This window comes from Eublepharis macularius, chromosome 7 (assembly GCF_028583425.1).
Source record: "Eublepharis macularius isolate TG4126 chromosome 7, MPM_Emac_v1.0, whole genome shotgun sequence".
NCBI classification, from domain to species: domain Eukaryota; kingdom Metazoa; phylum Chordata; class Lepidosauria; order Squamata; family Eublepharidae; genus Eublepharis; species Eublepharis macularius.
This window is the reverse complement of record NC_072796.1, coordinates 7,498,161-7,511,868: the sequence shown is the minus strand read 5'-3', so window position 1 is coordinate 7,511,868 and position 13,708 is coordinate 7,498,161. Positions and strand designations below refer to the sequence as shown.

Sequence of the window (13,708 nt, the reverse complement as noted above, 5' to 3'; positions counted from 1 at the left end):
GGGGAGGAACGATCCGCCAAGCCGTTAGGTGCAGCTTCCTGGGATCGTGGTGGACCAGGCTCCCGTTTAGGAGAAGGTCTTGCCGAGGGGGCAGACTCACATACGTCCGTTGGGACATCTGCAGGAGCTTCGGGAACCAAACCTGCCGTGGCCAGAAGGGGGCCACTAGGATGCAGTCCGTCCCGTCCTCCTCTATCTTGCACAGGACCCTGGGAATCAAGGGGAATGGAGGAAACATGTAGTGCAAGCCCTGCGTCCACGTAAACTGGAAGGCATCCCCAATAGAGAGGGGGTCGCTCCCTGCCCTGGAACAGAACGTGTGGGCCTTGGTGGTCGCCGCAGTGGCGAACACGTCTATCACTGGATGACCCCACATCCGGAAGATCGGCCCAATGCACTCTCCGTTCAGTTCCCACTCGTGGTCTAGTAAAGGGGCCCTGCTGAGGGCATCTGCCCGGGCATTGTCTGACCCAGCCACGTGTATAGCACGGAGCGACACGCCGTTCTTGATAGCCCACTGCCAAGTGAGTGTGGCTTCCCGGCACAGGGCCATGGACACTGTGCCCCCCTGCTGATTCACGTAGTACATGGCAGTCGTGTTGTCCGTCTGCACCAACACCTGACGATTTCTCAGCAGTGCTGTAAGAGACACAAGTGCGAAACGAATGGCCCTTAGTTCAAGCACATTGATATGGAGGGTCTTTTCCCTGTCAGACCAGACATCTTGCACCGACACATCACCACAGTAAGCCCCCCATCCCAACAGAGAGGCATCAGTGGTAACCGTGATGTCATGGTGTTGATACCCGAAAGGGGTCCCTCTAAACAAGTTGTCATCAGACAGCCACCAGTCCAAGGAGGAGAGGATGACCCTTGGGATAGAGAATTTGAGGGACGGAGGGTGCAGCAGAGCATCGTACCTCCGCACAAACCAGTTCTGGAGAGGGCGCATACGCAGCCTAGCAAAAGGCACCACAGAGGCGGCCGCTGCCATATGCCCTAGTAAGCACTGGATAGTGCGCACAGACTGGAATCGGTTCCTTTTAAACATGGACACTAGACCCCTTAGGGACCGAGCCCTCTCCAAAGGGAGCAGAGCCTTACCCTCCACAGAGTCTAAAAGTGCACCAATGTAGGACACTTTGCAGTTGGGCACCAGCTTGGATTTCTCCAAGTTCACCAGGAGCCCCAGGCGTTGGCAAGTGCTAAGTACCAAGCCAATGTCCTGCACCAGCCTAGACTCTGATTCAGCCACGATGAGCCAGTCATCGAGGTACGGAAAGATGGTACAGCCTTCTTCCCGTAGGAAGGAAACCACAGGGGCCACACATTTAGTGAACACTCGTGGGGCAGTGGACAGGCCAAAGGGGAGCACCTTATACCGGAAAACCCTATGCCGGTAAACAAAACTCAGGTACTTCCTGTGCTCCTCCCGTATGCCCACGTGAAAGTATGCGTCTTTTAAGTCAAGAACCGCAAACCAATCCCCTTGCTTCAGTAAGGCGATCACCGCCGCCAACGTAACCATTTTGAACTTGGTCACCTTGAGGAAGGCATTAAGGCCCCTCAGATCTAAAATGGGACGTAAACCCCCATCCTTCTTAGGGACCAGGAAGAACCTAGAGAAGAAACCCTTTACAGAGTCCTCATAGGGCAATTCTTCCACAGCACCCTTGGCCAAGAGCGACACGATCTCCGCATCCAGCTCGGCCATAGTGTTATTGACAGCTGTCAGGGGAGAACTGCATCTAGGCAGCTCAACGAACTCCAGCCCGTATCCCAGTTCAACAATAGTTAAGACCCATGAGTCAGATGTTATTGACTCCCACTCAGAGAGGAGTGGACTAAGTCTGTCCGAAAAGTTCGGGGATACGGCTGGCGCGACCCGTCAGTACTGCCTCCCGGCGCCCTGCTGATCTTTCTGCTGGGCCGGTTGCTGTGCCTGACGAGGCTTGAAGGGCCGACGCCTCCTCTGCTGTTGTGCGGGAGGGTAAGGCCGCTGCTGGTAGGCAGGATACTGATGGTAGCCCGGCCGCTGCTGTTGGTATCTGCCCTGGTAGTGGTAAGGGCCAGACCTGGGAGCGTACCGTGACCTGGAGGAGGGCTTGTCCGCTGGAGCCAGACCCAAAGACCGCGCCGTCTGCCGGTCCTCCTTCTTTTTCTTCAGGGTCGACTTGGAGAACAGCGAGTCCCCCTCAAATGGCATGCTCTCCACCCTGGAACGTACCTCTTGGGACAGGGCTGTAGACCGCAACCAGGAGTGGCGCCTGAGGACCACCGCCGACGCCATACCTCTAGCAGCAGTGTCAGCAGCGTGGCTCCCAGCGTTCATCTGCTGCTTAGACAGCCTCACAGCCTCTGTCTGCAGCAGGGACACCACAGCCTTCTGCTCAGGAGGGAGGTCTCGTGTATAGGATGCCAACTTCTCCCAGAGGTACAGCTGGTACCCTGCCATGATGGTCTGATAGTTGGCAATCCTCAGACCCAGGGAAGAAACAATGTACTGGCGCCTGCCCATGGCATCCAGCTTCTTGCCCTCCTTATCGGCAGGCACCGAGGAGTGACCCGATCGCCTGGGGTTGAACTCCTCTGTGACCAAGGAGGAAGGTGGAGGGTGTTTCACCAGCGCCGGCCAGGTACCCTGCTTGATTTTGTAGAGCTGCTCAATCCTCTTGGATGTTGGAGGCTGATCACAGGGCACCTGCCATACCTTCTCCACGATTTCCTCAATACCCTCGAGCATGGGGAAGCCAACGTACGCCGGGTTGTCTCCGTAAATGCGTTTGAGGAGCTTGTCCTTGGTCTGGGGAACTGCCGAGGAGATGTCCATCTCGAGAGCCTTGGCCATCCTTGCCATCTGGTCGGCGTAGATGCGGAGGTCCTCGAATGGCGAGTCCGCCGATGGCACTAGCTCCTCAGCCGGCGATGGTTCGGACCAGGACTCCGACTGGTAGCCACCAAAGCTCTCCACATCCTCCTCATCGGAACCGAGCTGGGATTCCGGAACCTGGAGCGGAGGGGGAGCCCACGCCGACCTCGATGTCGAAGGCCTCGGTTCCGACACGGAGAAGCCCGCAGGTGCCCCCTCCCATTGGCAACGGTATGGCGAGGGGAGGTAGGAAGCCTGCCGATGCCGGGACGCAGTGGACCGGACTGATCGGACACTGTCCCCGGAACCATGCCGCTCACGACCGACCGGAGGTGGAGACGGACGGGCAGGCGACGGACGGCTCCGACGAGGAGACGGGCTCGGTTCCAGCCTCGGCGACCGAAGGGGAAGCGATGGTCGGCTCCGACGGTGCGGGCTCGGCTCCGGCCCCGACGAGAACTCTGCGGGCACCGTCTCGAAGGCCATCGGATCCGGCACAGGAACGGTGATGTCTTCTGGCTCCGGGGAGCCCAGGTGAGGGGAAGGCGTATGAGGAAGCACGATGACCTCCTCCTGAGGAGCGGGACGCGGCGGCCGATGATGCTTGGTCTTCTTCTTCTTCTTCGCTGGTTCCGAAGAAGACCTCGGAACCGACGCGCTCCTCACCTCCGAAGGGGACCTCGGCTTCGACCTCTTAGGCTTCATCGGAACCGATCCGGACGTCGGTTCCGACCGGGGACTCGGTACCAGGATCCTCGGTTCCGACGTAGGTCTCGGATCCGACCTGGTAGATGACGCGCTACGGGGCGGCCGCACCGGTCCCTGCGCTGGAGAGGCCGCTCTCGACGCCGAGGTACTCGGGGGACGCGGTTTCGACCCCGACCTCGCGGAGGCCACTGAGCCAGCTCTGGAATGCCGTTCGGCAGAGGGGCTTGGGCCGGCCTTGGAGGAGGGCAACGGAGCGCCTCCGGACATGACCTTCTGCCACAGGGAGGAATTCAGTCGGGCCTTGCGCTCCTGCCGGGCCTTGCTGGTGAAACCCTGGCAAATTTTACAGGCCGTCACATTATGGGTCTCCCCCAAACAGAACAGGCACAGTTCATGGCCATCGGTCTTGGCCATTTTCGTGTGGCATTGGAGGCAATGCTTGAAGAGAGCCTTTGAGGCCATCTTCAGGGGCACGCGAAAGGAAGGTCAAAAACAGTCCGAGTCAAATTACCGAGTCCACAACAAAGTCCAAAACGAGATCCGAAGAATAGTCGAGGTCACGAAGTCCGAAGTCAAAAAGCCAAGCAATCAGTCAGAATAAAGCACGAAGCACAAAAAAGCACAGAGCAACGAAGCTCACGTTCTCTCCAAGCGGCGGCAAGAAGAGAACTGAGGGAAGGGGCCGTTGGTCGCTGTAGGATCACGTGACCGTTTGGGCGGGAAGACGGTCGCTGAGGCGCGCGACAGACGGCCCCTTCGGAGCCTTGGAAGCTCTAGAAAATTCTCCGGCGGCTGGCCTGCGCCTGCGCAGTCCCCATGTGTGGAGGCACAGAAGAACGAAGATGAAGCATACTTACTATCGAAGGGAATGTGGAAAATCTCCCTGAGCTGTCTTTGCATGGATGGTTGGACAGAAGCCAATGTTTTAGGGATGGTACAACTACCAGGTACTTATATACTCCAGTTCAACAGACCAAAATTCTGCACAGACAGCAGCTCAGTACTTTTACAGAGCTTTGTCAGGAAGGCCAGTGCTACCTCCATATGGCAGACTGGTGGGGGGGGGGGGGCGGGCGCTGAGGCTGAGAGTACTGTGGCTTGGCTAAGATTACTTAGGCCTACGTGGCTGAGTTTCTAACTAGAGAAAGTGCCAGGAGAGTGACCACTGGTCAGATCTTTCAAGGTGTTGTTATATATCAAGTGCATGGACCCCCAATTCACATTGGACTTGCCTGGCTTGCAGTTATTTGAAAAGTATACAGTATATATTTTGCAGGACTAGCTCTGCATGTTCTAAAGAAGAGGAACAAATCTAATAAAACTGAATATAGTATAGTCACTAGCAGGGTTTTTTTTCAGCTGGAATGTGGTGGAACGGAGTTCCGGAACCTCTTGATCTGCCCCCTGATCTCCAGAGGGGAGTTTAGATTGCCCTCCGTGCAGCTCAGCAGCGTGGAGGGCAATCTCAACTCCCCTCTGTCTGGAGATCAGGGGGTGGGGCCACCAGCCATGTGACCATTTTCTCCGAGGGCAACCCACTGAGTTCCACCACCTCTTTTCCCAGAAAAACAGCCCTGGTCACTAGCAATCAACTGGATTCCCGCCCCCCAGCGTCTCACTTAGTGAAGGCTTCAGGCAAGATCAGAAACAGAATTTCAATTCACAGCTCCTGCTGTTTTATCAAACCAACAATTTGTGTGATTCACTGCATTTTTCTGGGGATCCAGAGCTTTGTTTGATCTCAATTCTTACTTAATAACATTACAGAAACTTATATGCCAGAGGGTATCCCAAGAGGGAACTTTCTGGCACGCAGAGCTTGCCCTTTCCCAGTTTCACCCTGGCTCTATACGACCTCTTAGAGTATTACAGAAGGTGTTTGGTAAACTTCTGAAAAGTGACTCAGCACAAACGGCACTGGGAGGCTGCAGGATATTTATCCTTCTTTTCCTGTATGAGGCATGGATTGTTGGAGGTCTAAATGGAGACTGGCCCTTAATGAACATCTCCAAAATCAGATCAAGGGGCCACCCATCGAGTCCCTGTGTTTTTTCCATGTGACTAACTGAATTTCTGTGTCTTTTCTTTCAGCCATTATCCATATTGTTTAAATTACATTTCATCCGGGCCCGGCACGTCCATGGAGGTGGTGCCGGCAGCCGCCTCAAGCGCTGAACTCTGAAGGAGGAGCCGTGCAGGTCCCCGACGACCCCTCCAACCCAGAAGCGGGCTGTGTCCCCACTCGCCTCTCTGCCCCTTCACTGCTGCCGCCTGCCTTGGCTCAGCTCCCGGAGAGCTTGGCACCCATGCGGAGCGGCAGTGAGCGGAGAAGCGAGCAGGGAAGCAGGCCACCTCCCTGTCCCTTCGCTGATGCCGCCCTCCTCAGGTGAGGGGGACGCTCCTGTGCAATGGCATCACAAGTGACGTCATCGTGCAGGGCTGGAGCGCGTGCGCACAGGGCGAGGGGCACAAGTAGGTATCTTGCCTCAGGCGCCAGAAACCCTGGCACCAGCCCTGATTTCATCAATTATTCAATGGCCAAATCTTTCAAGGTGTTTTTATATACCAAGTGCAGGGATCCCCAGTACAGACTGGAGTTGCCTGGTTTGCGGTTATTTGAAATGTATACAGCATATACTTTGTGGGACTAGTACTGCGTACTCTAAGGAAGAGAAACAAAACTTAATAAAATTGAATGTCAGATAGTCACTGGCAATCAACTGGATGAACAATCAAGATATCCCCATTTCAAACCTTATCTTCTGCTAGGAAATCAGGCGGTGTCCTTAAAAGCAAGCCTCTCCCTTTCAGCTTCAGCCTCCCATCCCAAACAGCATAGTTACTGGGTTGGATTCAGCCAGAGTTTTGGGCTCAATCTTACCCAGTTATGATAGCCTCCCAGCCCCCTCTCCATGGCTTTTGTCCATAAAATTTCTTTGGTCCTCCTCAACATGGCCTCTCGACTGGTGAAAGAGGACTCCCTCCTCTCTTTTTCACCAGTAGAAAATCTGGTTGGATCTGACTCAGTGTAGGGATTACAGCAAACTGACAAAAGTAGTTTCATCGTGTTGGTCCAAGAAAAATCCAAAATAAAAGTTGCACAATACCTTTTATTAAGACTCGACAAAAATGATGGGTTGGATCCAAACACTGTTTTCTACTGTTGGAAGGACACTACCATTGGAGGAGAGAGTGGGGAGTGATTCTTCCCTCTCACTGCAGACCCTCCACTTTGCCTCAGTGCTGTATCTGTGGGTCCTCTTTACACTCAAGAGCAGAACTTGGTGTGGGGGACCAATAAGGAATTAACACGAGGGGAGAGGCAGGAAAGTTCTGCTTTCCTTGAGGTTTAATTTGTTTGTTGTTCACTCAATACAACCCATTGTGTGTGCAGCACTTTGAAAGTGCTATATAAAAGTTTTATACAATAAAGTATTAAAGGAAAAGAAACAGTTATACTGCTTTTACTTCTATGTTACCTTGCCTTCTCCAGTCTGCGGATGGATGGGGTAGTAGAGACAAGTTTTATAGGACAACCGAAGTATCTCCTTCATGAAATGTTTTGCATAGTGATGAAAAATTGGATTTAAAGCAAAATGGTAAATATGGCCATGATCTTCCTGCTGGTGATGGTTGAAATAAACGAAGTCTTCAATGTTGTAGTGTGAGCGAATATATTCAATATCCTGAAAAACATCACTGTTTGGTATAGTAATTTCATAAAAACTGCACTGGTGTATTTAAATTGCTAAAATGTGAAATCTGTGCCCTTTTGTTTTCGAGGAAAGATGCAACAGCATCGCAGGGCCGGATCAACCGGGGGGGGCAGGGGGGGTAGCCTGCCCCCGGCGCCGCCAAAGAGGGGGCGTCGGGCACAGTTGCCAGCCCTGCACAGCAAGCTGGCTGCCCCTTGTCCTGGGGAAAGGCAAAAGGCAGTGCGGGTGGCTGGGAGGCCGCCCACACCGTTCGCCTTTCCCCAGGACAAGGGGCGCGCCGCAAGCTGGCCGCCCCTTGTCCTGCGGGGCAGGTGAACGGCGCGGACAGCCTCCCAGCCACTAGCGCTGCCGCCAGCTCTGCAGCGCGCCGGGACAGCCAGCTTGCCACAGGGGCGGGGGGGGCGTGCCCCAGCATAATGTCATCGTGCAGCGCCACAGGAGTGACGTCATCACGCAGCGCCTGACTACGGTTGCTATGGGCACTGGCAACCGTAGATTGCCAGCACCCTGCAGCATCGTTAAAAAGACAATCAGTTGGGAAACATACCTACACCAACCCCATTTGTACAGGATAATTTCACTGGAAACTGCACTCTAAAACAAGACCATACAGGTAGCTAAGCTATTCAGATGAAACCGTATCAGCAGGTTCATTAGCAACATTTCTTCTGTTTATACAATAGTTTGAGCCCAAAGAGAAGCAAGTGGATCAAAGGCCAGGGAATGGAACTTTCCTGCCTTTCCTCTCCTGCTATAGCCTACTAAGCCCCCTGGAAATCTGTTGGTAGAAGGTCAGAGCTGGCAAAACCAATCCCCCTCCTCTACTGACAAAACTGGTGTTGTGCTAAAACAAGTGCTATTATACTGGTGGGAGAATCTACTAAGAACAAACATTACAAGGTCTAATTATTTAGTGACTATTAATTATAGATCCATGTTCATAACTAACTACTGAAACTCCAGACTTTGGAATCAATTAATGCAACTTTAAATTTGTTGCACTTGTATCATTCCAGGAACAAAACCAGATAACTTACTTCCTGATTAAAAATTAAGGCATTCCTGCCGACATGTATGTCAGTGTCCTACAAGGATCCTGCTTGCTCTTTCCAGGGGTAGAATCTTACTATTTGTTGTGCAACAGTAAGGGGAAGAAATGAATTTGTTAATTTTAAAAGAGAGCTGAAGTTTAAGTTGTATTTTATAAGCAGCTTTGGGTGTACATTCTTAGGTGGATAAGAAATATACATAAAACTAGTAACAAAGCCCGTTGTGGGAAAAAATACAATGGGCTCTTGAAAGGGGAGGGCAGGCAGGCGGGTATGGCCTCCTCCTCCATGACTGATCCCAGCTGGGTGAACGGGGGTGGGAATTGGCTCCTGCTCCACGTCTGATTCCGGCCAGGTGAAGGAGGGGCGGAGATTGCCCCCTGCTCCACTACTAATCTCAGCCAGGTGAACAGGGGTGGGCATTGCCCCCTGCTCCACTATGGATCCTGGTTGAGTGAAGGGGGGTGGGCATTGCCCCCTGATCTGCTACTAATCCCAGCCAGGAGAATAGAGATGTGCATTACCACCTGCTCCATGCTTGATTCCAGCCAGGTGAAAGGAGGTGGCGGGCATTGCTGCCTGCTCTGCAACAGATCCTGGCTGGGTGAAAGGGGGGGGGGCATTGCTGTCAGAATCTGTTTAACCTAGGTGAAGCCATGTTAATTATTGTAGTGTTTAGTCTGTTTTTTCCCTAGGCCTCAACACCTGTGGAAGCCGCTGCCATGGGAAAGGAATCTGCCTTATCAGCCTACCTGTCCTTGGCCAGCACATCGTGCCTCTGTGAAGCTTGCTATACGAAATGGGGAGGGGGGGAGGCTGGGCTAAGGAGCGTGAACTGTAACTGTTTTCTTTTCATGAGTTATTCTTGTCAATTCTATGGTCGGCCAGGATCTCTATCCTGGATTATGTATGCTCAGAGATGAATGCTGTCTTTCACAATAAATCCTTTAGAAATGGAAAGACTTGGTCTTCTTGCTGAAGGGACTGAACCAGACTATCAGTTCTGAAGTAGCATAGTCTGACAATTGCTGCCTGCTCCGCACCTCATCCTGGCTGGGTGATGGTAGGGAGTAGGCATTGCCACATGCTCCACTCTGTCATGTCTGTGTACAGTCATGCCATGATTGTCTGTATGTTGTAACTACAATGCTTATTACTAACCTGATGTATTCTCTCCATAGCCATATTCTCTTCATATTGTAAGTGTTGCTTTTTGAGATCCAGAATGGGCCTCTCCTGTTATCTTATAGAAATATGCACCTCTAAGCTAACACTAACCTTGGAGTGTCCAGACGCCAGCTTTTGCTACTTTGCCCAAACGCTGGGAATGTATTATTGTGTACTGGATATCTAGCCATAACTAAAAGGGGTTCTCACAGGACCTGTGTAGAATTGCGCGCCAAAATCTTAACAGTTATTTCAGCACAGGAAAATCAAGTATAACATAGAATTGCTTGCCTTGTCTTATCACTTCTACCAATCTCCGTGATGGAGTGCAGACCTGAACTGTAAAATCCTAAATAAAGCTTTTCTACTGGAACCAATACATGTTCACTGAAGAGGGGCTGAGGGATCTACCTGGCAGGAACTGATATGCTCCTGATCCTAGCTCAGCGAAGGTGGGCATTACCACCTGCTCCGCTCCTGATCCCAGCTGGGTGAAGGGGGGGCAGGCATTGCCACCTGCTCCTTCACCCAGCTGGGTGATGGCGGGGGTGGGGCATTGCTACCTTCTCTGCTCCTGATACCAGCTGGGTGAATGGTGTGTGTGGGCACTGCCCCCTGCTCTGCGCCTGATCCAAGCTGGGTGAAGGTGGCAGCAGGGGATTGCCACCTGCTACACTTCTGATCTCAGCTGGGTGAAGGGGAGACTGCCATTGCCATCTGATCCACATCTAATCCCAGCTGGATGAAGGCAGGAGAGGGCACTGCCACCTGCTCTGCACCTGATCCCAGCTGGGTGAAGGGGAGGCTAGCATTTCCACCTGCTCTGCATCTGATCCCAGCTGGGTGAAGGCAGAGGAGGGCATTGCCACCTGCTTCACTCCTGTTCCCATCTGGGTGAAGAGGGGGTTGGCATTGCCAGCTGCTCTGCTCCTGATCACAGCTGGGTGACAGCAGGGGGCTTGCATTGCCACCTGTCCCCCTCCTGATCCTAGCCGGGTGAAGGTGGGGGCGAGCATTGCCACCTCTTCCACTCCTGATCCCAGCTGGTTGAAGGCAGGGGAGCAGGCATTGCTGCCTGCTTCACACCTGAGCCCGGCCTGGGCTTCCCATCATGGTGTGCTCTCTGGAGGGATGGGCTGTCTCTTCTGGGCTTCCTTCCACGACAGCACCCTCTGGTGGTGCATCAGCATAGCAAGTGAGTTGTCTGGAACACATAGTATATCCTAGTAGGATATACTAAATGCTCTTATAAAAATACAGTTGTTAATCCATTAACTCATCATGTAAGGATATTCAGAGCTTGTTTGTTTTTTTAACTCCTCTGAGGATTGTTCGTATGTATATTTTCACCACCATCATCCCCAATTTTATCAGGAGTAGTCTGGTGGGTCATGCCACTCCTACTGTACTCCGCCATTCTTACTGCAAGAAGAAATGAATGACTAAAGTGGGAGGATTTAATACCTAATGTGAATTTAATTTGGTAACCATGGATCTGAAAAGGGAAAGGAGAATAACAAATATGAATATATACCATTTCATTCCTAATGATCGATATTCCAACTATCTGAGTCAAAACTTCTGCCACAAATGCCTGAACTGGTGTTCCATCCTGAAAAACAAAGCAAAATTATCTGTATATATTCTTTTATTCAGTAAGTCGGAACAGTAATTTCTGAACTACAGTTCTTATTTTCCTTAATCTCCCATCCCCCCCTCTCATATGTGCTTTTAAAAGGACCCGTATAAGTCACTTGCAACAGAAAATTACAAACAAGAACCAAAGCAACTTCAAAATTAACAAAATGATTGTCCTAACATCCCTTTCTCCCTTAGAAGCTCCTTGATACATAGCTCTTGAACAGTGGAGTTAAACAAGGGACATAAGGACTAATATATATTTTCTAACTGCCAGCAAACTTTAGAATCTCTATCACTCAATAAAAAGGGTACTACCTCAGACACAGGCAGTCGAGGTCAATCAGTTAAAAGAGGAGTAATATAACACAATAAAAAATCCTCATAAAAAGGACAGCGTAATAACATATGCACTAAAGAATCAATCGAACAAGAGGAACATGAACAAAGAACTCCCTGGCAACTCCCAGGCAATTCCAGCCAATCACAGGCTTCAGAGAACTGCCTTCTCTCTCTCCTCCTTTGTGGGGATTTCCCACTGAAAATAGAAAGCCTGGAGGAACCAGTGGCAGTAGAACTAGAACGCTTAGTCCAATTTGCTTGAAACTTGGGTGATATTCAGTGGGCAGGCAATAGTCACTCTGCTGCAATTTTGGTGTCATTTGGTTGAAAAACAACCCCCCAAGTCCCCCTCAGGGAATCATGAAAAAGCTCCCAATCTTCCTAACTTTGTTAAACAAACAGACCACAAGAAGGAAGCATGGCAAATGGAGAGTTTTCAGAAGGTGTAATTTTTTTTATTACCAATCAGTCACTGTAAGAATAGGAAAATGAAATGAATGAAGTTTTTTTTTAAATGCTGATGCCCGCATGGAGCTTTCCTGATAGGCTGCCACCATTTGAGTAATCAGCAGACAGAGAATGCAGCCACTCAGAGAGGGAGCTTCTTTGGGATCTGTAAAATCAACCCCCATGGTTCAATTTGCTTGAAACTTAGGGGGGGGGGGGTCTTTAGATTAGAGGGAGGCCTGCTTTCTGTGCATATTTGGTGCCATTATCTTTATAAACTGCTGCCCCAGATTCTTGAATAGATTCTCCATTAAAAATAATAGTCCTGAAGAAAAAACACACAAATTGGACTCTTGAACTGGTAATATCCTACATGAAAATAAGCAATCACGGTACACCCCCCCCCCCCCACACACACACATACCAGTCTGGATCAGAAATTACAGCGAACATTTTCTCAGTGTACACTCCTAGGTGCGTGTCTTTTTTGTTTGTTTTAATACTATATTGTTTTAATTGTAATGTCTGTGGACATATTAATTTTATTAGCCAACACTAACAGAATGAAGAATGTGTAAGGCCACATGTGGCATTTCATAGTGATACTATCTCTACTAACTAATGTTCCCACAGGCCACCCACATAACACTGAAATAATACAGCAACAACTGTTAATGTCCAAATTTTGGAAAGGGATTTCTTTCCCCCCGTTCATTATCACAAGTCCACAGAATGAAATTCAGCAGAAGCAATGTAAGGCACAGTGCAAAAACTTACTGGATCTCTCCGTGCTGATATATAGTTATTTAAGTCATCCAATATATTTCTGTTCAAGTCTAGGGTTTTGATTAGCTCTTCAACAGCAAGGATGTCACTAGATCTTGCTGCTCTTACAAGAAAAGACCTGTTAGAGGAAATAAATGTATATCTTGTGCATACAATGAACACTAAAAGTCTCAGATTCCTGGTTTAAATATGCAGGTGTGTTTGCATTCATGGCAGATAATCATGACTACCTCTGATGAAATTGTACAGTCTTGATGCAGAATTCTCATATCACAGCACTGTTTTACTATAAAAGCTCTTTATTATTATGGTTAAGTATCCTTTAGCAAACACAAGCTGCTGACTTGTACAACAACTGGATGCTTATTTGAATCAGGTTGAAAAAATATCTTATCGTTCAGGTTACAGTTATATCTATGCTATAAACTTACATCAGTTTTAAACCAGTAATACTAATGGCTTCCCCCAAAGAAGCTTGGGAATTGTAGTCTGACAAGGGGTCTGAGAATTCTGTTCAAGATTTCTATGTTGTCTCAGAGAACTACAATGTCCAGGGTTCCTAGTTAGAAGGGATACATCCACAAGCAATGGCAACTCCTTCTATTCCAATGTCAACCCCATCTGTGACACTGCAATCATCATCACATCATCACCAAATGCCCTCACAATTACCAGGGTGCAACCATTCTTACAATCACTCAAAGCCCTGCAAACCAGCCTTGAATTAACCTGTACTAGTTCACTGAGGGCAAATTGTGCCACCTGACTAACACCAGCTGATTCACCATTAGACACTGAATCCTGCACAGCATTGTTAAAATATTCATCTGCAGATTTGAGCACCATCTGGAGACTTCAAACAGTCTTTGTAAATCCGTGCGTGAACAGATGAATGGCCAGTTGCTCATCTCCAGAATACCCTCCAGGCAACTGTCTGGCCACTGTGGAACAGGATGCTAGACTCGATGGACTGATGGTCTGATCCA

The 13,708-nt window shown here is 50.1% G+C and overlaps 1 protein-coding gene across 1 annotated transcript in view; it reads right to left on the bottom strand.

Moving 5' to 3' along the window:
- CFAP61 (cilia and flagella associated protein 61) overlaps positions 1 to 13,708 on the bottom strand; it is a 198,205-nt gene that overhangs the window by 137,949 nt on the left and 46,548 nt on the right. Inside the window, exons 14-16 of the mRNA XM_054984388.1 lie at positions 12,714 to 12,840; positions 11,044 to 11,121; positions 7,057 to 7,263 (exon numbers count right to left, since the gene is read on the bottom strand). Coding sequence (XP_054840363.1) covers positions 7,057 to 7,263; positions 11,044 to 11,121; positions 12,714 to 12,840 — 412 coding nt within the window. The remainder of the gene's footprint in view (positions 1 to 7,056; positions 7,264 to 11,043; positions 11,122 to 12,713; positions 12,841 to 13,708) is intronic.